The following is a 27,163-nucleotide window of genomic DNA, read 5'->3' on the forward strand; positions in this document are numbered from 1 at the left end:
TGAGAACTTCTGCAGATGATTACAATGCAACTCTTCTCTGAAGACCCCTCAAAGCCTCAAAAAAGCCCCCTCCCCCCTGGGGACTTCCTTTTAGCTAAGGTAAATCTCCTCAAAGTTTCTTGTGCATATCTTGGACTAATCTCTAACTGAGAAAAGTAGGCAGTAGGTATTAATTTGCCTTCTACTACCCCGAACAGAAGTTCCAGCCTGCTCCTGTTATGGGAAGCAGCTCAGCTCGACATTTTCCTCCCCCGGAAGTCCATATTAAATACTGGGTTTGATGGATTATCTGATTATACTATATCTTCTGTACAGCAGATACAGCAGATACCTTTGGTCACTTTAAAGCAGAAAATGAACAGGTTTAAAAGCTCAGGATGAATCCTGAAGTAGTTTTAATGAGTAATCACATGGAAACCAGCTCCACTTTGCTGGTTATGAATCCTAAAGGTCCTCATTCACCAGTTATAAATACTGGCAGGGAAAGCTGAAGAAGCTCGGTGCCCTCATTTTTCTGGGAAGCTACAGCAGCAGATAGGAAAGAAAATTCAGAATTTACCTTTGTCAGGCTATTTGATTGAGGCTAAGGAAAAATTGGTTGTTCTTCCTTCTTATATCTAGAGCAGGGGTGTCAAACATGCAGCCCAGGGGCCAAATCAGGCCCCCGGAGGGCTCCTATCAGCCCCCTGAGCAATTGTGTCTTGTCTGCTTCCTTCTCCATCTCTCTTGCTTCCTTCTGTATCTCAGGTCGCTTTGCAAGGCTTGCTCAATCACACAGGAGCTACAGAGCAAAACCTCAATTTTCTCCATTGGTTGAGGCTCTTCCCCCTCCTAGTCCCCTGGTGGGGGGAAGGAAAGAGCCAGAGCTTCCTTTGCCCAGTTCCCTAGATTCTGTACTTTTAAGACCAACAACTGCTAATGTTTTACGCATGTTTTATTTTAAGTTTTTTTACAAAAAAAAAAACCCTTTAGTTGTGTTTGTCTTCATTCTTTAAAAAGTTTATATCTCTAATCTTAAATAGGTATACACATGGCCCGGCCTAGCCCAACAAGGTCTCATTTATGTCAGATCCAGCCCTCATAAGAAATGAATTTGACACCTCTGACTAGAGGATCAGTCTGTCATAACTGGGGGCTGGTATAGGCAAGACAGAAAGAATTATCTCTCTTAAAGAGGCTAGCATGTGAATCTGCTCTTACATGAAACAGTCTGGCCAATTTCACACTAGACCTTTAATCCTGGTTTAGCCCTGTCCCCAAACTGACATTCTACACTAGAATCAGAGAAACCAACTCTGACTCTATGATTCTCTGATTTTAGTGTAGAATGTCAGTTTGGGGACAGGGCTAAACCAGGTTTAAAGGTCTAGTGCGAAGTTGGTCTTTGTGAAGAGCAGCCAACAGAGGGAGACTGGGGGAGGGACAAAATTTGGGGTGAGCGATCAGCTGAAGACCTCATGCTGTATGCAGCCAAATGTCTTTCCATTTATGTTTAATGCAGTTCTGGTTGCAACCCCAAAAGTTGCAGGGAAGTCTGAGCACAGTAAAAGACATTCTACTATTGGCTACAGTTTCCTTTCTCCAGGGCTAAAGCAAACCTACCTAAGCCCATCAACCAAGCCAGCATTTGAGGAACACAGAACAGCGCATTGATGGCTGTTTCAGTAATTGCCAGTCTGCTAACAAGGTCACTATTTGTAATAACCTACCATTTGTCTTTTCCTTTCCTCACACCCAACACAGCCAGATCTTGCAGAGCAATAGTTAGGGTGTTGCAGCAAGATAAATTAACCTTTCCCTCTTTCCCACACTTTTCTCATTCATTTCTATCTCCCTCCACCTATTTTTTTTTTCTATGCCTCTTCCCTTTTTTTATTTCTTGGTCTCAACACTTTCTCATCCCAATCCCACTTGGTGGCAAAATGTACTTAAGAGTAGTATAGTAGCAAATCTTTGTTAACATAGGTTGTTTTATAGAAAAATAGGTGGTGGAGCTCATCCAGAGATTGTTATGCAGCTGCACCTACTATTCAATGGACAAGGTAGGTAGGTGGGGAGGAGGAGGGGGAACCCTCAGAAAGGTTCAGGAGCTGGGCTCCTGTGAGCTCCTGCTGAATCCAAGGCCTGTTTGCTAATATTATGAACAGAAGACGGGGAGTTAATATTCCCTCATGATCTAACAAATTAGTAAAAAGATGCTTGCCCCCCACACACACTTTACATGCATGGTAATAGAACATTAATCTGTTTTAGTGGTTATTCATGTGGAACTTACAGGCACTAGGGTTAGGGTTGTCAGGTCATGAAATACCTGAGAACTTTGGGAGTGGAGCCAAGAAACTTTCCCATTGCCTTAAAAATAAATAAAAATACAGCAGTGCAATTCCCCTGAACACAGTCTTCATTTCCTCATCCTCTTTTTTGCCTTCAAAGGGTTCTCCCTTGTCAGGGTTTGGTAGCATTTCCAGGTGTGGCTTTATTAAGGAACACACACATACACTTACAAATCAGTCAAAATGAACACAAACAGTTTGCAGGCCCATATTTTTGTGATCTCACTGGGGCAATGGTATAGATTGCTTTACATACAGGAGTTGCTGAATGTAACAATCTGCTGTATTTCAACCAACTTCTTCAGGAAAACAAAAGTAAGGAAGAGAGCAGTCTAGAGAGAGTTTTCCTCCATCCCATAATCAGGTTCTAGTTAACTCCTTACTATCCATTTTACTATACACACACAACTTCTGAAACAAATGCAAAACTAACAGAGGGGGACTGTGCTGTCTTCCTTTCTCAAACACTTCACACACTCACTAGGAAGAGTCACATGGCTCATGCCTGCTTGCAGCCTCCCATGAAGCTTTCTCCTGCTGAGATTTAAAGGCACACACACATTCCCAAATGCAAGCAGTTTTCAAGCTGCTTCTAAAATATCCTGCTCAGATTTAAAGGCACATCATGGCTATTAGGGCAGGACTTCCCCCCACTGGCAAGCTGGCTGGGGCCAGAGAGAAGCCTGCAAAACTGGGGAATCCTCTGGCCAGACCTGAGGGCTGGCAAGCCTACCTGAGTTGTTAATCATTATTGTGCTGGAGGAATATCTAATAGTCCTTTTTTTAAAGGCTACTTTGCTATATGACAAATGATGTAATTTTTAAAGTTTAAATTGTGAGGTACATCTGGCTGAGAATATGTCATTCGGCAACCTTGCATGGCAGGTTGAAGATCTGAGTATTAGAGACACATAACAGGTTGCTTAAAAGCTCTCTTATTACATGTTGCTTGTTGTGAAGATAATCTGGTTCAGTGTGTTTCAAGTCCCTTTATTTTTTGGCACTGCAACTTCCATCACCATTCTGGGGTTGGTGACCAGTTTTCAAACATGTAGCATTATTTTCTGAGTTATGCTTGTCACAGAGACTCTTAGCTTCAGTTACAAATAACACGTTGTTGTGGTTGTTTGACTCACCTGGGCAAGGATTTTTCCATGCCTTTTGATTTTGGCCCTGGAACAACCACAATCATCCTGAAGCTGGTGGCCAATTTTGTCAGTGTGGTATAGTGGTGTTGGACTACGATCTGAGAAACCCAGGTTCAAATCTCCACTTTGCGATGGAAGCTTGCTGGGTGATCCTGGGCCAGTCACACAGTCTCAGCCTAACCTATCTCACAAGGTTGCTGTGAGGATAAAGTGGAGGAGAGGAGAATGATGTAAGATGCTTTGAGTCCTTAGTGGTGAGAAAGGTGGGGTATAAAATTAGGTTTGCCAATCCCCAGGTCCCTCAGGCATTCACGTTGAATCAACCTCAAAAAAGTTAGAAATTCAATTGTTTATATAGCAAATTATTCATAGAAAATACAGTGTATCACAAAGTGCAAAGAAAAACTACTCCCGAAACAACCATTCCTATATTGATGGAACAGTCTGTTCCTTAAAATTGGAGTCGGGAAATAGTGTGCAAAGCCATGAAAACAGAGTCCAATGCTCCAATTCTTCTCTGTTAGCCAATATCTGGATGGAATGCAGCAAGGCAATAGGACGCAACAGGGATGCGCGAAATGCCCTGTTTCATGCGAGGCTTCAACGAGCATGAGCCAGTGCAGAAACCACTTCTACAGGTTTTCTTGCTTGTTATGCTACATTGGCATGGATACATGGTGTCTCGTTACAGTGGAACAGGTTTCCTTAGGAAGTGGTGGGCTCTTTTTTTTTTGATATGTCAGATATCAATATTCGAATGGTTGTTTCGGGAGTAATTTTTCTTTGCACTTTGTGATACACTGTATTTTCTATGAATAATTTGCTATATAAACAATTGAATTTCTAAGTATTTGAGGTTGATTCAACATGAATGCCTGTGTGGCTTTCCCTTCCTGTTCTACCTTTTCACTTTACTCTGGGTTTTTTGCTAAATCTCCAGGTCCCAGCTGGTGATTTTTCAGTTTTGCAGGCTCTTTCCCACCCCCACAGCCCCCATGTACCTTTCCACCTCTGAAGGCTTAAGAAGACGCTTGGGAACAATTTGCTTTTAGAAAGATGTGTGTGCCTTTAAATCTTGAGCCAGGCTGAATGAGGGCGTGGCAAGCCTGCAGAACAATGTGGCTGTTGTAGGACAGGGAAGCAGCCTTGTTCCTCCATTTGTTTTATAGTCCCTCCAGGAGTTGTTTGCACAAAAAAATAGTAAATAGTAAAGTTGAACCTCTGGTGTCCTTGTGTTAGTCTGAAGAACTTGGTTGAGTATATAGCATTCAACTATTCCCTTGGTGAGTAAATTGCCCCAGTGAGACCACAAAGTGTGATTCCAAACTGTGTTTATTTTGGCTGCTTTGTGTGTGAGAGAGTGTTGGAAAGAGTGTTGGAGAGAGAGGGGGTAGGGGAAGTGCAGCCAGCTTCTGGGGGAATGAGGAAATGAAGACTGTGTTCAGGAGAACTGCACTGCTGTATTTTTATTTATTTATTTTAGAGAATGGGAAAGTCTTCTAGCTCCACACTCAAAGTATCCCAGCCCCACCTCCAAAGGTCCCCAGGTATTTTCTGAGCTGGACTAGGCAATCCTATTAAAACAAGCAAAATTGGACAGACAGACCAATTCTTGCATTACTATAGCAAGCCAAGTATTTTGTTATGATAATTGGGTTGGATCAGGGTCAAGTGAGGCCCAGATGGAATCTTTGTCCAAGGGCCCATGGTGACTCTCAGCAGTCGTGAGTTTGTGTTCTGGTATCTTACTGGCTCAAGCCTATAGCTACAAGGGGTCCTGTGAGAGCACAGCCCCCTGACTGCTAGGTAGGGCCACCTGACTTGGGGCCCCTAACCAGCCTCCAGTGCCTCGGCTGCATCCTTCTCCATTCTGCCGTCATCATACACTGCTGCTTCTGCTTGCTTAGGGGACGTGATCATACACAGTTGCTTCTGCTTGCTTAGGGGCCGGAAGAATTCTCTGACTCCTCAGGAAGCAGAAACAATGGGGCATTTTCGGAGCCCAGGACTGAAACTTAAGCTCCCTGTTGCTTCTGCTTGCTTAGGGGCTGGAAGAAATCTCTGACCCCTCAGCAAGCAGAAACAACCCACCCAATCATATTTTCCCCCTTTGAATACTGTATTGTTGTATGCTTGGGTCAATGTATAGTGCAGCTTACTTTCATTGGAGAAGCTCTGGAATGCTCATTGTGGGGCCCAAACTCCAGTTATGCTCGTATTTCAGTTGTGTCTATTTAGTTATCTGTTTCATTCATGAGAAACTTTTCTTCTATCCTGGAATTCAAGACAACCAGTGTATGTTTTCCTGAAGCGTTCCCATCCAAGCACTTACCTAGCCAATTCCTGCTTAGCTTCATGCTGTCAGATGGCTTCCAGCCCTGGGTCCCATAACTTAACTAAGCAACAGATTATTACAGAATACTGCCAGGCTGTGCTTCACAGCCATGTATCCAAAATTTGGCCCTTGTCTCTTGCTGAAGAAACCTCTTTCCTGTACCCAATGTAGTGTCCTGGCATTCAAATAAAATTAACTAGTCACAGCAGCTCCGTGGTAGAACAGAATTCAAATGTCCAGTTCCCAGAATCCAGTCCCTGGCCTTAGTCCAGAACAAATTGCTTAGTCCAGACTGGTGTTGTTGGTAATGTTAGGCAGCACTTCCACTTTGCCCACCAAGCTGGTAGCACATTATACCGCACCTCAAAGAAAGTTTGAATCCAGTGGCACCTTTACGACCAACACTGTTTTATTCAATGTATTAGCTTTTGTGTGCATGCACACTTCTGTGTGCACTTGATAGCTCATACAATGAATAAAACCTTGTTGGTTTTAAAGGTGCCATTGGACTCAGACTTTGTTCTACTGCTTCAGACCAACACAGCTACCCACCTAGATCTATACTGCATCTCATAAGGCTTATCTCTGTTTGTCTGTGTGACATTTACAGCCCTTTAGAGGTTTGCTTGTTAAAGGATCTAATTGGAATCTGCAAGCAGACGTTTGTAAAAATAAGGTGGGTCCTGTGCTTCCGCCTAATTTTACTGCCCACTTCTTTACACTGGAAGAACTGTGTTCTGCTATGTTATCGACTACAGTAACTGCTACTGGGCTGTCTGCATGACAGCCTTCCAAGAAAAACCTGGAGAACAGTGGAAACCATCTTTTACTTGTGCCTTTGGCATGTTAGGCTACCCTGCAGGCTGGGTAAAGGCTAATTATGTGGCCTCAGCTAGTGTTATTGCAGTTAACTATTACAGTATTATTCTCTTCTTATTGGAGGTTCTCCTGCTCAGGCTACATTCAGGGTCTTCTGTGGTTTTCATGCGTATTTATGCTGCTGTGCATGAAATCTTCCCAATGCATTGCGACTTTTTTTTCCTTTTTGGATGTGCTATAGCAAGGGTGTCAAACTCATTTTTTATGAGGAACGGATGTGACATAAATGGGACCTTGTCAGGCTGGGCCATGTGTGTCATAAAATATAATGCCAGGTAGCAGACATATAAACTTTATAAAGGGCACAGACAAACACAATTATTTTTTTTTAAAAATAAAACATGCTTAAAACATTTAGCATGCTTGCAATATTTTGTTTTACAGTCTCTTATAAATGTCACCTCTTGCTATGAATTATTGCATCAAAAACTGCAGATAATGTACTGTACCAATCTTAAGCATGCTGTTCAGGTGTTGTTCAGGTGTGCACATCTGTAAGTTGCAAACCTACTTTTAATTTATTGACATTCATTACAGAGATCTCATGGTCAATGCTTTTAAGCCTAAGACCCAGAGGAAAACATGAAGCATCTGAACATTATAAGTTTTTGTACATAAGTTGCTTCATGTGCTGCTCAAGAACATGTGAAGGCACCATGGCACAGTCTGAGGGCTATGTGCTTGTCTACAAACTATAGTCTTCCTCAGAAAAATAACTACAACTCTTATGTGGCAGTGCAAGAACAGAGAGACAGCCATGTACAGTGGTCAGTATCAGCCTACTTTCTGGGAAGTCTAACTTCAAGATCACCAATCAAAGAAAATTGTGAAAGAAAAATCAAGGGAAATTTGCTGAGTAAACCTGGGCTGGACACATCCTGGCTTCTTGTTATTGCTCTTCTTGCTTTCCTACTGAGAAAGACTAGAGGGCATGAATACAGTGAAAGAGGAGGACCCAGTTGCACCCATAACAAACCCAACAAAACTCTTTCTCTCTCTGTCTCTGTAGCAAGGCAAAAAGTGCATACCTTCAATAAAACGTCGCTACTCTTAAAAGTGCTTTCTTTGTATCTCTCCCAATGGTGGGCACCGGCAAAGGAAGCCCTGCCGGGTCTTTCCCTCCCTCCTCAGGGGACAAAGAGAGGGAGGAGCTTAATATTTTATATTAAACAATGTCATTCCATAGAAAAAATGCATAAGGAACATCAGCCTCACACCCAAAGTCACTTCAAAAGCAATTAATGTTGAAATTCTTTAGAAGGTGGTTGCAGGCAGTCTTTCCGCAGGTAAAGTGTTCCATGGAGACCAACGCCCCTGATGATTTCTTCTGTACAGCAAGGCACAAAAATTGAAATGCGACACGGCTGTACTTATTCTACGTTTCGAGATTGCTTCTACGAGCTGTACATAAATATGAACATAACAATAAACTATACAAAATATTCTAAGTATAACACCGTTGAAACGCTATTTATACATATATTATTTTAAAAGAACGATACCTTCCAAAACTGTTCAACATATTTCAAGTGCTGACGCTTACAAGCATTTTCATTCAGTATGGTCAATTTCCAAACATATACGGGCTCACGTGCTTCCTTATAAAACAACAGGTGTATGCAATTTTAATGTTCCTTAAAGGTACAGCATTAAAGAACAGTTAGTCACTCCCTGGATGTATTTAACATATATTTAACAGAGCAATACATATTGGTTTCTTATATAGATAAGTTACAAAAAAAACATGAGAGATCCCACTTGTTGTTTAAGCCTTTTGGTGCAAGAGTCTGTAATAAAAAAATCCTGGGGATTGGCATCCCTAACGTACTTTCAAAGGCATTCAGATTTGTTTTGTTATGTTTTTGATTTTTAGAAAGTCAGACTCATGATTAATGCCTACTTAAAGCATTATTAGATCCTTATGCAAAACGAGAAAACTTCTGACTCAGTTCTGGAGACTCTTCCTTGCTATTATCCATAAAGCTTCCATTGGAGAAAAAAATCCACAAAATGTTATAGCACTTAATTTAATCAATTTATTTAAAAACTAAACAAAGACAAACTATCAGTTTCTAGCTGAAGATAATTTCATTTAAGTGGTTTTATACTATTTTTGCCTAATTTCATCTTGTTTTGAGTAACCTTGTGTATTAATTTAAAAACAGAAAGCCAGCATATTATTCCAATATAAATATAATACCTTCCCCACCTCTCACCTTTAAAATTGTAGCATATGATTGAAACTCATCTAGGCAGGCTTCTGAATGCTGTTCTGTGAAATATCAGGTACACTGGTGGTACTATATCAGTATTAACAGTCAATAGAATAAAATTAAAATACTGTTGGGAACTGATAATTGATAGTGGATTCTGTTGTCAGAATGAACGGGGAACTATGCATGACTAAGATCCAGTTAGAGCTCATAAGCCAAGGAGAATTCAGTTTTAGTTTTTAGTAGCTGCTTGGGAGGTTGCCCAGGAATAAATATGAGGCTCCAGGAAATGAATCTGAATTAGCAGGTGGGGTTAAGCGCTGGGAAGCAGTACTGAATGTGTTTAAGAGTACACTAGTGGGACAATGCACTCTTTGCTGTGATGTGGAAGGCACATGAATAGAAGCCCTGACCATTGTGGCCTTTTAATATATTGTGGCACACTTTGTATAAGGATCTCATTCTTGATGCTTGGCCAAACTCCAGTGCGCAGTCTGGAGTTTCAGTTGGTTTAGAATATTCTCCTTGCCAGGAGAATATTCCTGTACAGAATATTCTCCTTGCCAGAGGAATATTCCTGTACGGTGTTGAGTAGTACTGTTCGTGTTCAGTTGCAAATACATGTATATCACTTAGTATAATGATAATGATCAACCTTCACCTGCATCTATAACTACAAACATATATCTTATAAGTAGGTTGTAATTGAAGGTTACAAAATATCTGGCTGTTGAAATCAGTGCCTGGAAGACAATCCATTGCACTAAGAGTTATCATTTTCCCCCTTCTCTTAGTCAATACTAGGCTTCCCAATCCCCAGATCCCAGCGTGGGATCCCCCAATTTTACAGGATCCATCCTGCAAATAGGTCCCGTTTTAAAATGTGTATGAGTGTGCCTTTAAATTTGAATAGGAAGTACTTCATGGGGAATGGTCAGCAGCAGAACTTCGTGAGAGCACAGTTCCTCAGTTTGTTTTGCTTTCGTTGCGGAGCAAGTAAGTGTATGTGAGTGGGAAAGAGAGCAGCGTAGCCCCTGTACTTTTCAGATGTCCTTGTGGAGGAACCAGAACCAGTAAGTATGTGTGTGAGTGAGAGAGAGAGAGAGAGCACACACAGCCCCTGTACTTTTCAGAAGTCTTTGTAGAGGAATCAGAGCCAGTAAGAGTGTGTATACATCTCTGTGCTTGTTTTGCATTGTTTTCAGAGTCTTTGTATATGAACCTGTTTATGGGATGGAGAAAAACTCCACCTCTCTCTCTTTTTATTGGCCAGTGTTAGCCTGAAGAACAACAGTTCCTGTGAGTAAAGCCACAGTGAGATCACAAAAATGTGAGCTTGCAAACTCTGTGCATTTTGGCTGCTTTTTGTGTGTTTACACTTTATTTACTAGAATTGCAGCTATTGGGGGATGAGAAAATGATGACTATTCAGGTGAACTGCACTGACTGCTGTATTTGTAAATATTTATTTTGTGAATGGGAAAGTCTGGCTCTCCCCAAAGTCTCCTAGCTCCACCCCCAAAGTCCCCAGATATTTTCTGAATTACATTTGGCCAGGGCTTTTTTTGAGCAGGAATGCACAGGAACGCAGTTCCGGCTGGCTTGGTGTCAGGGGGGTGGCCTAATATGCAAATGAGTTTCTGCTGGGCTTTTTCTACCCAAAAAGCCCTGGACTTGGCAACCCTAGTCAATACCACCACCACCCCCCAAACAAAAGCAGGTAGCTAATATTGCAACTCTAAGCACTGTTACATCTTTCAAAGGCCATGGAAGTCAGTGGGTTTAGAAGGATGTAACTCTGCATGTGGTTGCACTGTGGTGGCATTTGTGGAAATAGGCCATAGCGGCAGCCAAAGAGAGAAAAGACTTAGTATTGAGCTCTGGCCATTTAGCTTCCTGCTCCAAGTGGCCCACTGGCAAAAACCAGTTGCCAACCAGGATCTAACATGTTGCTAGATATTGCTTAGCAGTAGCAAAGGGTGACTGTCTTGAAAAGACTCAGTAAAATTCACTTGTGTGTATCAGCTGATCCAAGCAATAATCTTCACCCCTAACTTGGAGGTCGATGTCACTGTATTTATGGGTCTTCCCTGTGTCCTATCACACCGGAATTGTTCTGGAAGTTCCATGTTGAAAGTTAATTCTTAGGTGCACGAAGGCCTGATTTGAACCAGGAGCACAAGACACAGGTACAGAGTCAGAAGCCTTCAGCACTTTCCCCCCCATCTTAAACAGCCACGGTGACCCACTATTTGATCCATTATGGAAGCTTAACAGTTACTGTAGACCAGGCGGCTCAACAAAGAACACATTTGTGGTTGGAGCATGCTTAGAAGAACATGTGAGAAAGCTCTTTGAAGACATCTTGTCTACCATCCAGGCTGAAAGGGGACTCAGTCCAGAAAAATCACCAGAATTCTTGCTTTTTCATTCTGATAAGGCTTCAGAATATACAAGCTGCTTTATTTGTGAACTTCAGTACTCTAAGGAGCCACTGTCAACATAGTAGTAATGGCAAACGAAAGAATGTAATGAAATTCATGTAAAAATAATGTGTACTGTCTGCAAAATCTATGTGCTGTTTAAAAAGCAGGGACTTTTATTTGTCAAGAAGAGAGAGGGGCAAATTTGACTTTTGCCTTTAAAAGAATTAATTTTTATTTGCAACAGATTTTAAATTCTGTTCAGTATCCTGAAACATATCTTTTCAAATAAATTATAAGTCATAATTCTTTGTCAAATGTTTCCAGATTCTTACAATATATATCCTGAGTACCTTAATCTCTGTAGTGATATCTTTCTATTTGCTTTGTTTTATATTGTATTTATTAATATTTCATAATAAAGTATGTATTGTTTAAAGAAATGTTACTGTAAATTGGCTATGATTTATCTCTAATTTAAAGTTATAGTATAGCTGTTACCTTACAATTTAGATAAAGAATCACTGGATGCAGATTTTGTTAACTTGGCAAATTTCACATGTTCTCAAAATAATGTGAACATGTCTTAATGTTATTATTGGGCTATGGGAATTTTAAAGTTCAGCTTTAATTATAGCCCTTGAGTAATGTTTAATTTAAATTCATTTATATGAATACATATATGCAGAAACAGTTTTAACATATTGGCAGATCTAGCATTGTTTTCTTGTGCCTTAATTTGCTTTTCATGATTGGGATGGGTTGTTTTTGCTTTTTGTAATTATAAGCTAGAGGTGAATATAAGTTCTAATGTTTTATTACAAGAGAGTAAATGTACACCTTTAGAGCTTTCTGAATGTCACCACTTTTCTCCCAAAATATTTTTCTTTTAGTTTAATTTCCTGAAACTGGCTACACATGCTCTTTACTTGTTTTTGTTCTGTTCGTAGGACAAAATGTGAGAAAATTTAATTTGGTTGGGTTTTTATTATTAAATAACCTTTTAATGAAAAGTGCACAACACCATGACTTCTCTTTATGCCTCCTGACCTATGCCCTGTGCAGATCAGCAATCGTCAGCCACAGAGCTTAGTAGTTTTATATTTCTCACAGAACAAAGTCTTTAAAGCTTTAGTTCACACTCTTGTAATATAATAGAGTTGTTGCTATGTGCAATCTCTACCAAGTATCCTAGAGGACTAATAAAAATACTTAACGTTTACTGTATATACTGTCTTCAGTGCTCAAAGTATTTCTTATATATTCAGTAGTTACATTTTATCATGTGAATGGACAGAGCATAATTCATAAGATCCTCCCAGTTTTCATGAATGCTATTTTGTCTGAAAGGGAAGATATTTTCAGCCTTTGTACATAAGAACCAATACCGAGGCTGAAAATCCACATGTTAGCCCTTTTGGATAAAAGGGCAATCTCTAGAGGTGCCAGAAAATATCTGGGGACTTTGGGGGTGGACTTTCCCAGTCCCTAAAATAAATAAATAAAAATACAGGAGTACAGTTCCCCTGAATAGTCTTCATTTCCTTATACCCAAGCAGCTGCACTTCCACCAAATGAAAGTGAACTCACACATATTCTCACAAAGCAGCCAAAATAAACACAGTTAGCCAGCCCACACTTCTGTGATCTTATTGGGGCAATTTATTCACAGGGGTTGTTGAATGTAACCATCTGCTATATTTCAACCATCTTCTTCAGACCAACAGGAAAAGGAAAAGAGAGTAGCCTAGTGGGTGGAGTTTTCCTCCATTCCATAATCAGGTTCTAGTTAACCCCATTTTATTACCAGGGCTCTTTTTCTAGCAGGAGCTCCTCTGCATATTAGGCCATGTCCCACTGATGTAGCCAATTCTCCTGGAGTTTACAGTAGGCCCTGAGCTAAGAGCCCTCTAACTGCGTTCCTGTGTGTTCCTGCTCAAAAAAAGCTCTGGAACCAATAAAGTGAATCATAAATTGAATTTGTGTTGTGTATATCAGGACAGTACTAGTGATTTATTAGAATATAGTAAGGTGCTTTTTACCAATATTGTGTTTCGTTTCCCATGAATATTTCTAAAAATAAATAAGGAACTGTTCCTTTAAAGAAAGAATAGGTGGCAAGCTTACTGTGAATTTTATATAGCCTCATGATATACAGATTTTATTTGGATTGGATGCTGGCAATGGTGAAGGATAATAGGGAAATGTGAGGGTTCAGTTTTGATATCTATCAAGATTTAACTGTAACGATTCATCTATTTATCATATATCCGTTTTAATCTATAATTACCTGCTCAGTACTTGACTTGGAGAAGGTTCACAATTAATATTAAAAAAGCAGAGAACTCTTATTAAGAAGGGCTACAAAATGAATAAAAGTTTGAAAGCTTGGGTGATAATGCTCTTTCCATACACACATTAATATTTTAACTTTAATTTTAATTGTCAAAGTGTGATCTTAATAAATCTAACATTTTGACTATCTCTGTTAAGAAAACAAACAAACAAACAATAAGTTGGATCCAGACCAGGGCTTTTTTTTTTAGCAGGAATACACAGGAGCACAGTTCTGGCTGGCTTGGTGTCAGGGGTGTGTGGTCTAATATGCAAATGAGTTCCTGCTGATAAAGACTAATGTTTCCATGGGTGTAAAGATTTCCATTGATGGGTTGTAATTTTCCCACATACCCTTTCCCATGGTAGCCTGAAATCCCCCCTCCCCACCCATGTTCCTGTGAGTCCCTTCTCCGCCAAAAACAGGATTCTGGAGGGCATTTCAGGCTGCAGTGAAAATCATACTCCATGTGTGGAAATCTGTGCACCCATGGAACTCTTTGGTCTGGATCCAAGTCCAACCCATTTTGTCAGAAAATAACTTTGCAAGAATGTTGCATTACTAGAAACTGTGACATCCTGAAAGAGAGTCCAAGGGGGGGGGGGGTTGTTTCTCTCTTGAACTGATTTTGATTAAGGGATTTGGAAATATTTCAGTTGCTTAAAGAAGTATCAGGTTATAGACAAGATTTGAAACAAAAACAAAAACCCTCATAAGTTGGCAAAATAATTTTATTTTTTAAAAACTGAGTTACTGGAACTCCACCCTGGCACAACAGTCTCTTAACAGCACTGGTAGAAAGAGCCCATAAGCAGGTTTCCTGTATTAAGTGTGGTAGAATAAACATACCTCATTCCTTACTGCTGTTTCAGAGGCTTTGACAAATGCCAGAAACTAATTATTGCTCAGTTCACCATATTGAGGCACAAAGGTTTAATACAGATGTTGTGCCATTACATTGCAATTCAAATAATACTTTTGAAGGCCAGAACCCAGGAAATATTCAGATGGATGCTAGAGACAACTAAACATTGCTGCTGTATATGAAAAGCTTTGAAAGAGTATGGCCAACCATCCATTACAGAGCTAAGTGAATTTAAACCCACTGAGATCAGTGAGCTTAAGCAAATCTAAGTGCATACTTCATTGTGGCCACATTGATTGGGCTGTTACAGTTATGAATGAGTTTCTTTTGGAAATAGTTTTTCCACTGAGTTTCTTTTGCACTAAGTTTCTTTCTGAGATAGTTTTTGCACTGGTTTCTCATTAATCAGTTTTGCTCTGATTTCTCATCCCATGTATGCAGACACAGAAGTATATTAAACTGAACAACACATTTATTTATTTTATTGTACCACACTTCTCTGAATTCCCAAAGCTGAGGGCAGTTAACAACAGAACTGTACAATTTAAAATCCAGAAGTTAAAATAGTTAAAATAACATCATAAACAGACGTGAACATGTTCATTGGGGTTAATACCAGAGAATGGAGAAGGAATCAGATGTACTTTGAGGGCAAGTCTCAATTATGTGGTCCCAGGACATTTCTAGGTTATTTGCAATACAGCTATTTATTCTTCAAAGACATTGAGCCTTCCTTGAGCAGGGATTGCCCATTGGCTCACAATGATGTTCAATCTAGAGACACAGCGGATTACACTTCCTTTTCCTCAGAATATGCAGGATGCTCAGCATGTTGTCTTTGCAGCCAGTGAAGGCAAGTCATCGCTATGAGGGACATAAAACCAATAGTCCACTCTGCAGTTATGCTGCTCTGAACATGAACAGTCCACTTAGCTGTTCTGAGTGATCAGAAGGACTTTGCTTGGGCAGAGCTGGCATGCTGACGCAAGTAGAAGAACCCTTGAAAGAGTGAAACCAAAGGAAGCTGTGGCATGTTCAGGGTGAGGAGCCCTAGCACCTGATATCACAGAGGTACCAGCTGCTGATGAATCATGACTAGATTGTTCGAGTTTGTTCCTGAGTTTACAATAGCCTATTTTATTTCAGTAAAGTTCATAGACCGCAATGACCATTAGAGTTAAAAGTCTTAAAGCCTTTTTAAAGGGCACCTTCTAAAGATTAGTTGCAACTATGCAATAACAATGTCTGTGTACATCACTTTCTTTCACAAATGCAGCAGTACAGCTTTTTGAAAACTGAATGAAAGCAGCTTTTATTTCTCATTTGATCCTGATCATTGTTAATTTCTGCCACATACAGTCAGCAGCCAGAACTATGGTTTGTTCTCTGTAGCTCATTTATTCTGGCTGTGCCAGGCTAATGTTAAGCAGTAGCCCTAATTGGTTCAACCTTTACTGATTATGACCTTTCTTTCATTACATTATATTCTTGGTCCCATGTAATGCTATAAGCAGTACTGTACAGCCCTTTTCACCTTTTGAATCACTGGACTAAAAGTAGAAATATTGCAAAATTCTCTAAAGAACCCTGAACAAATTCAGTTCTGTAAGCCAAAATGCAACTGTTGCAGCTAGGGTTGCCAAGTCCAATTCAAGAAATATCTGGGGACTTTGGGGGTGGAGCCATAAGCAAAGTTGTGACCAGCACAGTTGAACTCCAAAGAGAGTTCTGGCCATCACATTTAAAGGAACCGCACACCTTTTAAATGCCTTCCCTACATTAGAAATAATGAAGGATAGGAGCACCTTCTTTTGGGGCTCATACAATTGGACCCCCTGGTCCAATCTTTTTGAAACCCAGAGAGCATTTTGAGGAGAGTCATCAGATGCTATGCTGAAAATATGGTGCCTCTACCTCAAAAAGCAGCCCCTCCAGAGCCCCAGATACCCCCAGATCAATTCTCCATTACACCCTATGAGATTCGATCTCCATAGAGAATAATGAAGTGCCCAGCAGACATTTCCCTCTCCCCCCCATTCCTGACGACTCTGAAGTGGGGAATTGGCATCTCTACTCATGAATTACTGAACTTCCAACTTCTTCAAAGTAATACAGAGCAACCAAAGGTTCAAGTTTACCTTTCCTATGCAAACGACCTCTGAAAAGATTGTGCAACCAACGGAGGGTCTGGTTTCTTTCACAGCTACTGGGAGCAGCCATGTTGTTCTGTTGCCTCTCCCCCTGCCCCCCTTCAGCCTTAAAGACACAGACACACCATCCCAAGAGGAAGCCTTTCCAAGCGGAGTCTGAAGCCTCCAGAGGGGGAAAGGCACAAGGTGTCTGTGGGGGCGGGGCTTCCCCCTGCCAGCCAGCTGACTGGAAGTGGGAAGGAGCCTGGAAAAGTGGGAGAACCCCTGCTGAGACCTGAGGATTGGCAAGCCTAGCTGCAGCCCAAGACCTGGAACTAGCTATGACCTAGTCTAGAAATTCAGGCCCATTAATATACCGTATTTTTCGCACCATAAGGCGCTCTGGACGATAGGACGCACCTTCCTCCTGGGGGGCGATCCGCTGCCTCCGATCCTGGCGCTTCCTCTGTGTCTGCCTGCCTGGTTCCAGCTCTGACGCTTACAGCAAGCACCGGGATCACTCCCTCTGCCCTCCGATCCCGGCGCTTGCTGTAAGCGTCAGAGCTGAAGCTAGGCAGAAAGGCACGGAGGAAGCACGCTGCCCTCTCCACAGCTGGCGCTCGCAAAGCACTGGGTTTGCGGAGGGGGCGGGTGCTTCCTCTGTGCCTGCCTGCCTGGCTACAGCTCTGATGCTTACAGCAAGTGCCGGGATCGGAGGGCAGAGGGAGCGATCCTGGCGCTTGCTGTAAGCATCAGAGCTGAAGCCAGGCAGGCACGGAGGAAGCATGCTGCCCTCTCCACAGCCGGCGCTCGCAAAGCGCTGGGTTTGCGGAGGGGGCGGGTGCTTCCTCTGTACCTGCCTGCCTGGCTTCAGCTCTGATGCTTACAGCAAGCGCCAGGATCGGAGGGCAGAGGGAGCGATCCTGGCGCTTGCTGTAAGCGTCAGAGCTGGAGCCAGGCAGGCGCGGGGGAAGCGCCGGGATCAGAGGCGGAGGCAGCAGATTCCCCCCACCAGGAAGGTAAGTACCGGTACCTTCGCTCCATAAGACGCACACACTTTCCCCCCCACTTTTTTTTGGGGGGGGGGTGCGTCTTATGGTGCGAAAAATACGGTATTTCATGTGATGCAGGCTAGGATGACCACGAATGAAGGGGGGACGGGAAACACGTTCATTATCTCTTTCCAAACAAAAAGGGTTTTGGTGGCAGGTTTACCTATTTCTTTGTCTTTCCTAGTCATAGGAAAGACTAGGTCATAGGACTTTTTCTTCAGTCCTAGTGCTTCAAAGGTAATAGTGGTTTGGATTGGCAGTACTTGGGGAAGAAAGAGGAGAAGAAGGAGAAGAAAAAGAAGAAGAAGAAGAGTCACAGCCATATGGTTGACTGGTAGATAGTGTTCTGCAGTTCAAGATATAGCGAAATTCTTGGGACCTGCTGACGTATCTTCACAGGATTCCTGTGTTTCAAGCAACCCTGTCTTCTGGAGCTGAAGTGGTGTTACATGTCCAATGCCCAGAATGTCCAAGTGTTTCTTGAGACTTCTAGGCACTGCTCCAAGAACTCCAGTGACAACTGGCACGCTGTTAACCTTCTTCTCCCAGATATGCTATAACTCCATTAATCAGTCTTGGTATTTGTGATCTTCTCCTGCTCTTTCTTTTCTTTTCTTCTGTCTCTTGGGATTGCAATGTCTTTGTTTCATCATTCTCCATGATCTTGTCTGGTTTGCGCTCCAATGAATTTTTGCCTAATGGTAAGCCATACTTCTTGCAAAAATTCCATTGCAACACAGTTGCAACTCTAGTGTATAGCTTTGAAGATATATGCTGTTGGGGAGAGCAGTAGAACTACTTAATTTGCATATTGGGAGGTGTATGTGTAAAAAAGACTGGAAGAAAAGTAAACTGGATAGTGGGTGGAGCAGAGGCCTAATAATTTGTCTCTCCAACAACTGGAGTGCTGAGTCCTCAGCTGAAGAAGTTTTTGTCTGGCGTAGGTCCTCCCTTTTTGGAAATCCCTTCTTTTGGAGGCAGTTATCCCCCATACTGTCTGCCTATGAACTGGAGCTGACTTCTTCTCTTGGAAGGTGAAGAGGGAGGCCTTGAGGACTCTTATTTCCACTGGAGGCCTGCTTCTGAGGGACTGCAGCAAGAAAGGGACTTCTGAGGGACTTCAACAAGAAAGCAGCACTTCTGGAGACAGTGGCTACTGAATTGTTGGTTTGGAAAGTGAAAGAAGTTTAGGGATGGGGAGTCCCATACCCTGTGTGCAAAACTGTATTTACTCTGTTGTAATAAATAGTTACTTTGCTTAAGCAAGGTGCATGAATGGGAGAGAAGACTTTAAGAAAGGAGGCATTAAGCCTTGCCCTTATTCCCAGTGCCTGGGTTACATTAGTGTGATATTCTTTATAGTCAGTTTGAGCAATTTTATTGCAGGCACTGACCATGTGGTTGACTGTTTCATCCTTTCTCTTGCAAAGCAGACATTTGCTGTCATCACTGGACTTCTGAACTTTGGCTTTCATACTATTCTTTTTGAGTGCCTGTTCTTGTATTATTGTAGGTTGTTACTATTGTTGTATTTCCTGCCCTTCTTGCAAGAGGCTCAGAAAGTTTCCCATCCAAGGTAAGGTTGCCATCTACCACATGGGGCCTGAAGGTTTCCCAGAATTACAACAGACTTCCGGCCTACAAAGTTCAGTTCCTCTAGGGAAAATGACAGATTTGGAGGGTCAGCTCCATGGAATTATATCCCCACTGAGATCCCGTCTCTCTTTAGATGCCACCATACCAAGGCTCTGTCCCCAAGTCTCCAGGAATTTAGTTGGCATTGTTAGGGTTACCATATTGCTTAGCTGGCCACGTTCTGTCTGGAATTTGGGCATTCTACCAAGTAGCTGTTTAGCACATTATCTAGGCTGAATTTCCAACTTTCATTTTTTTTAAAAAAAGCTAGTATCTAGGACTTCTGGATATTGAGATAAAAAACAAAATAAGACAACTTTCTGCATAATCTATGCAATGGAAGTGGGATTGTTCTAGCCAATGTAAGGTCACATTTGTGATTGACATGGATAGGAGGCTCAAGGGAATGTTTTGGTTCCTATTATATAGAGTCAATAGCCTCTCTGAGCTCAGGGCCTGCAGCAGCAATTTGGCGTATAAACAAATCTAAATAAAAAATTTGTGATCATTTTTGTTTTGTTTTTTAAGCACAGCTCAGATTCAACAAAAATTTCTTCTTTTGAGACAAGGTTTGGATATACTCTGAATACTCATAAAACCTTTGAGGTCCAAATCAACCTTTCTGTATAGCAGGATTAAGTTTTTTTCTATTTGTATATTAAATAAAGACTATTATTTTTATTACGATTATCTTCTATTCAGGTTCTGCAGACTTGAAGTGGGGGTGGAGCAGCAAAATAGCCTGCTTCTGGCAGGGAGTCTGTGACAGTGCTTGTTGAAGATTAGTTAACCGAGATTGTGAACTGATACTTAAATCCTGAATTTTGTAGTCATTTTCTTTATTGTTTGGGCAGATGGTTTGGCTCAATATTATTGTGTGTTGGGACACATTCAAGATGTTTAAGGCTACAGTGTTCGTCATGGTTCTTTGAGAACTGGTGGTTCCTTTTAAATGAATAGGATTCACTTCTGAGCTAAGGTACTATTCATTCTTTACTGCCAGTAAGTTACATGGAAACCAGTTAAACCACATTTTAGATTAGATGCTTGGAACCACCAGAGTATTTCCATGGATAGAAGGATTTCTTCCTATGGAGTGTGGCTTTCTCACCTCTCTCCTGGTAATGTTACCCAAAATACTGCTCCATGGGGACAGGGGATTTCCAAAAGCAGTCAGTGTTTTGGGCTGCAGCAGGAGGGGATAAGCAAACAGGTTACAATCCACGTGCAGAAATCCTTCCATCCTTAGAAACTAGGGTTGTCAGGTCTCTTGCTATAGCAGCTGAAGAGCTGGCAGGAGGGAAATGGGTGGAGGGGGGCTCACACCATTAAACTGACACTCTGAGGTAATTTCTGTTGAAAACTAGATGACGGGGGAGGGGGAGAGCGCTCTGCAATTTGCCCAGTATCAGGGGTGTCAAACTCATTTGTTTGGAGGACCGGATCTAACACAAATGGGATTTTGTGGGGCCAGGCCATGTGTGTCATAAAATGTAATGTGAGGTAGCAGAGATACCAGCTTTATAAAGGACACAAACAAACACAATTAAATATATAATATTTATATATAATATATATAATTATATATAATTATATTATATATATATATAATATATAATATTTATAATATATAATTATAATAAAAGGCATGTGAGGAGGAAACTGAAAGGAAAGGTAAATACGGTCAAAACCCTTGGGGAAGCTTGGAGGCTATTTAAAACTACAATCCTAGAAGCTCAGATAAAATACATACCACAAGTTAGGAAAGGCACAAACAGGTATAAGAAGAGGCCAGCATGGTTAACAAACAAAGTAATGGAAGCTGTAAAAGGTAAGAAGGACTCCTTTAAGCGGTGGAAAACCAGTCCAAGTGAGATTAATAAAAGGGAACACAGGCAGTGGCAAATCAAATGCAAGACTGTGATCAGGCAGTCACAAAGGGACTATGAGGAGCATATTGCAAAAAACATAAAGACCAACAATAAAAATTTCTTCAAATATATTAGAAGTAGGAAACCAGCCAGGGAAGCAGTGGGGCCCTTGGATGACCATGGGGTAAAAGGATTACTGAAGGAGGATGGGGAAATGGCTGAGAAGCTGAATGCATTTTTTGCCTCCGTCTTCACCGTGGAAGATGAGAAGTGTTTGCCCGCCCCAGAACCACTAATATTGGAAGGGGTGTTGAAAGACCTGAGTCAGATTGAGGTGACAAAAGAGGAGGTCCTACAACTAATAGACAAATTAAAAACTAATAAGTCACCGGGTCCGGATGGCATACATCCGAGAGTTCTGAAATAACTCAAAGTTGAACTTGTGGATCTTCTAACAAAAATCTGTAATCTTTCATTGAAATCTGCCTCTGTTCCTGAGGACTGGAAGGTAGCAAATGTCACCCCCATCTTTAAAAAGGGTTCCAGAGGAGATCCAGGAAATTACAGGCCAGTCAGTCTGACTTCAATACCGGGAAAGTTGGTAGAAACCATTATCAAGGACAGAATGAGTAGGCACATTGATGAACACAGGTTATTGAGGAAGACTCAGCATGGGTTCTGTAAGGGAAGATCTTGCCTCACTAACCTGTTACATTTCTTTGAGGGGGTAAACAAACTTGTGGACAAAGGAGACCCGATAGATGTTGTTTACCTTGACTTCCAGAAAGCTTTTGATAAAGTTCCTCATCAAAGGCTCCTTAGAAAGCTTGAGAGTCATGGAGTAAAAGGACAGGTCCTCTTGTGGATCAAAAACTGGCTGATTAATAGGAAGCAGAGAGTGAGTATAAATGGGCAGTCTTCGCAGTGGAGGACGGTAAGCAGTGGGGTGCCGCAGGGCTCGGTACTGGGTCCCATGCTCTTTAACTTGTTCATAAATGATTTAGAGTTGGAAGTGAGCAGTGAAGTGGCCAAATTTGCGGATGACACTAAATTGTTCAGGGTGGTGAGAACCAGAGAGGATTGTGAGGAACTCCAAAGGGATCTGTTGAGGCTGGGTGAGTGGGCGTCAACGTAGCAGATGCGGTTCAATGTGGCCAAGTGCAAAGTAATGCACATTGGGGCCAAGAATCCCAGCTACAAATACAAGTTGATGGGGTGTGAACTGGCAGAGACTGACCAAGAGAGAGATCTTGGGGTCGTGGTAGATAATTCACTGAAAATGTCAAGGCAGTGTGCGTTTGCAATAAAAAAGGCCAACGCCATGCTGGGAATTATTAGGAAGGGAATTGAAAACAAATCAGCCAGTATCATAATGCCCCTGTATAAATCGATGGTGCGGTCTCATTTGGAGTACTGTGTGCAGTTCTGGTCGCCGCACCTCAAAAAGGATATTATAGCATTGGAGAAAGTTCAGAAAAGGGCAACTAGAATGATTAAAGGGCTGGAACACCTTCCCTATGAAGAAAGGTTGAAATGCTTAGGGCTCTTTAGCTTGGAGAAACGTCGACTGAGGGGTGACATGATAGAGGTTTACAAGATAATGCATGGGATGGAGAAAGTAGAGAAAGAAGTACTTTTCTCCCTTTCTCACAATACGAGAACTCGTGGGCATTCGATGAAATTGCTGAACAGACAGGTTAAAACGGATAAAAGGAAGTACTTCTTCACCCAAAGGGTGATTAACATGTGGAATCCACTGCCACAGGAGGTGGTGGCGGCCACAAGCATGGCCACCTTCAAGAGGGGGTTAGATAAAAATATGGAGCAGAGGTCCATCAGTGGCTATTAGCCACAGTGTGTATGTGTGTGTATGTATATATATATATTTGGCCGCTGTGTGACACAGAATGTTGGACTGGATGGGCCATTGGCCTGATCTAACATGGCTTCTCTTATGTTCTTATGTTCTTATTATTTTTAACTTAAAATACAAATGTGCTTAAAACTCTTGCAATATTTTGTTTAAAAAAAAGGTGAGGAAATAGTGGGATTTGGCAATGCAATTTTTTAAATTAGGTATTTAAAAAAGCACAAGGATCACAGCAGAAACTAAAAATACAAAATGCTCTGACCCCTGGAAAACAATAAAATGGCAGAAGAAGAAGAAGATATTGGATTTATATACCACCCTCCACTCCAAATCTCAGAGCAGCTCATAACCTCCTTTATCTTCCTCCCCCACAACAGACACCCTGTGAGGTGGGTGGGACTGAGAGGACTCTCACAGCAGCTGCCCTTTCAAGAACAACCTCTGCCAGAGCTATGGCTTACCCAAGGCCATTCCAGCAGGTGTAAGTGGAGGAGTGGGGAATCAAACCTGGTTCTCCCAGATAAGAGTTCACGCACTTAACCACTACACCAAATTAGCTCACTAAGTCAGGTCCATTGAACAGAGACAAGCTGGCTCATAGCATCAAGCCTTTATTTGTAAGGACATAACTCCAGGAAGTCTGAGCTTCAGTTGTCTATATACCACTGAAAAGAAACTCCACTGAAACACATTGCAGCACAGACAAACCTGCAAGGAAAACATGGAATGGATCGTCCATCAAGGTCCCTGGGCCCTATCTATCTGTGCACAGAGATCTTAATGGAAAATCCACTCCATGTTCTCCCCGCAGCTTTGATGAAGAGTCCATTCCATTTTTTCCTTGAAGCTTTGTCAGTGTTGTAGTCTGCAAAGACAAGGCAGGAAACTGAAAGAGAAGGGAATTTTGTCAGCCCCAGAGCTTCAAATGCTGAAGACAGAAGGGAAGAGGGGGGAGAAAAGAGCCCCAGGGGGGCTGATTAAAGCCTTGGGTGGGCTGGTTCTGGCCTATGGGATGGATATTTGACATCCCTGCCCAATATGATTTTGTCATAGAGTCTTTTGCAAATACTAGAGTGTCTCCCAATATAATGACATCACTTCTTATTTTCAACAGAAGTTACCTCAGTGTGCTGGTATGACATTACTACACCAGTTCCCACCTCAGAGGTTGCTGACAGTAGCCTGACAACTTTGTTAGAAATATTATAATGGATCTAAGCCTATAGGAGATAGATCTGTACAGAAGCAGCCCAAAACTTACTTCATCTGACTGTGTAGATTTTCCATTTATATGAACTTAGGCTTGGATACATCAGATGATTTCCACAGCATGGGAGGGGGGGAGGTTGAATTCCCTCTTCCCATTCCAGACCTGCAACTCCATCTTCATGGTGTTCATGGGATTGCCTTGTCTCCTAGGAACAGAATTTCAGGAGATACTGATTGAAGGGAGCAAGAAAGTTATCCTCTGCAGACAGAAATCCCTTTTATTTGCAGAAATCCTTCATGGAATCCAAACCTAAGGATAAACCCTACATGCTAAGGGTGTTTGTGTGTTTGAAGAAAAATAGACCTCCTGTGCAGGAACTTCTACTTACACATAAATTGAACAGATGCAGAACCATGTATTGCTGGAGGGACTAAACCAGAGATCTTGGGGGAGAGGGCCTCGTTCTATCTTCCTCTCCCCCAGAGAAGCTTTGCTGTTGTCCTAGAAGACAACCTGAGCAAATCCTGGCATGAGTCAATGTTTTTCTATGATCCTACTCCAACCTTGTTGTGGTATTTATCAGTAGAAAATGAAAAGGTGCTTAAATGTTATAATCAGGGAACAATTTGAACAGTATGAAAATCAGTTCACCGAGATGTTGGGAACTTGTAGGTGACAACCCTGTCTACCCAGGGCCTAGCATATCTGTTACTGCTGTCCTCATCTTCTTAAGCTATCGGGAAACCAAAGATGTTACTGACAAATCTACATTTCCCTTCATTCTGGAAGGTCATCCTGCCTGAAACCAACACTGGTTAGGTCAATCAGATTTGCTTCCCATAAATCAGCTTTATGCCTTACCAGGAAAGAGGTGTATGTGACAGGCTTATAAGGTCTGTTTAGCTTCAGAACAGCAACATGCATATATAGTAAGTGTGGCTGATATGAACACTTGCACTGTGTTTTTAAAAAGCAGAGGCTTAGGTCACACTCTAGGATTTCATATGTTATGTCATCTGAAAAACCTGTTTTCTGGTCACTCTCTTTAGGTGTGCTTTCTCTGCCCTCATACTTCAGTCCTTACAATGATGGATCCATGGGCAGCAATGGACGAGCTGATGCTTATGCTCAACTGGAGCTTCGAACATTAGAGCAGTCTCTCCTGGCAACATGTGTTGGAAGCATCTCTGAACTGAGTGAGTTTCATATGCAACTCATAACTTGTTTGGTTTGTTTACTCTAAGTATGGGGCCTCTGAAGTCAATGGAAATCTTATTGTTGGCTTTGCTATTGTTTTGCTTGGGCCCGTATTGTGCAAGATATAAATGTTTCAGGATGCTGGAAATTAGTGAGCAAAGGCACTATTGTGATGCACAAAAATGTGCTTTCTTGGGCCATGTTGCTTCCATTTTAATAAAAAATACGATACTCTGTCTATAGTTAAATCAGCAGCCTCTTAGCTGCATTCATTACACCAGCAATGGATTGTGGTCCACTGAAAGCTTGATAAACGACATTTTTCCCAGGACACCTGGATCTGCTAAAAATGAAAGAGAGAAGAATTTATCAAGCAGCTGGCTGTTGGGCCACAGTCTGTGACTGGCATGCCTATAGCCCCAAGGCTGTGAATTTGACAGTCCTGAATCAAATGATTCTGTGATGTTCATGTTTGCAGTGACTGAATGCCACAAACAGTCAGTTCTCCAAGTCAACAACCAATTTTACCTTCTCACTTTTATTTTTTTTAAAGACTCCATTTTCCTTAACTTCTATCTTTAAGAAAAGTAGGGGAGGAAAATCATGAGAATATTTGTGTTCATACTATGTTTGGAAAGCCCATTTATGTTTGGATTAATGCAAGCTATGTTTGGAGTTCTCACCACTCAACAATGCTCCTTTAAGCTCTGCTTTGCTGGTCTGCTTCTTCCTGAAAAACATTCCTGTTGGTGTTTCTCTCCAAGTGCCTTACCATAGGAACACTGCTGTAAGAAGCCAATACATACCTTAAAGGTCCCACCATTTATTTTGTAACTGGTCTTAATTTGAGGTTTCTCAGGGAAAAATGGTTTCTAACATACCTCTGTATATTCTGCAACACAAGAGAGCATTAATAGCAACAATCTATGATTGAATGCAACTTCCTTTCCCTTACTCTCTGATTTGGCTGGCTCAGTGACTGCATTTAATGAATGGATCGCCTTATGTGTTCCCTTACAAGCTGTGAAAAAAAGAAACATGGCTGTAAGTTGCCAGTGTAGCAAGGAAGGAATAGAGGGTAGAGGAAGTGAGTGTTATTCTGTCCTGTGAATTTGAATTCCAGATGGTACCGCTTGTTTAATCACGTGATATTGTGGATTAACAGCCACAGCAGATGATTCATAGGACATCATTTTTTTTTCAAACCTGTGTAATAGCCACCCTCAGGAGCTGAGAACAGACAGCCCAGTGCTGTGCAGTTTTACTCAAGAGTAATTCCAGTTGTGTTGGCACTTGCACTCAAATAACTGTACATAGGATCAGATTTCCTTATTTCAATGGTCGGAAAGAAATCTTTACACTTTTCAGGAACCAGCTTTGAAGTCCTCATTGCTATTTTCATTTTATCCTCTCCCACTATTGTAACCATCAAAGTACAATGGAAGACTATTTCCTGTGAGCCTTTTAACCTAAAAAACCCCAAGATGGTTCCTAAAGAAAAATAGAAATCTGTATATATAAAATGTATATATAAAAGTATATATAAAATGAAACATCATATTGATTCAGACTGCTGATAAGGCAAAAACCTGACTTTCAATTAAAATATATATATATATTGTCTGTATATTTGGGTGATAAACCTACATGTCTTGCAGCCTGCTGAGA

General features: G+C 41.5%; 1 protein-coding gene across 1 annotated transcript in view; it reads left to right on the plus strand.

The window, feature by feature from the left end:
• Positions 1-27,163, plus strand: part of ABTB2 (ankyrin repeat and BTB domain containing 2) — a 278,269-nt gene that overhangs the window by 161,710 nt on the left and 89,396 nt on the right. The window contains exon 2 of the mRNA XM_060261740.1: positions 25,348-25,494. Coding sequence (XP_060117723.1) covers positions 25,348-25,494 — 147 coding nt within the window. The remainder of the gene's footprint in view (positions 1-25,347; positions 25,495-27,163) is intronic.

This window comes from Heteronotia binoei, chromosome 21 (genome assembly GCF_032191835.1).
Source record: "Heteronotia binoei isolate CCM8104 ecotype False Entrance Well chromosome 21, APGP_CSIRO_Hbin_v1, whole genome shotgun sequence".
Lineage (NCBI taxonomy): Eukaryota > Metazoa > Chordata > Lepidosauria > Squamata > Gekkonidae > Heteronotia > Heteronotia binoei.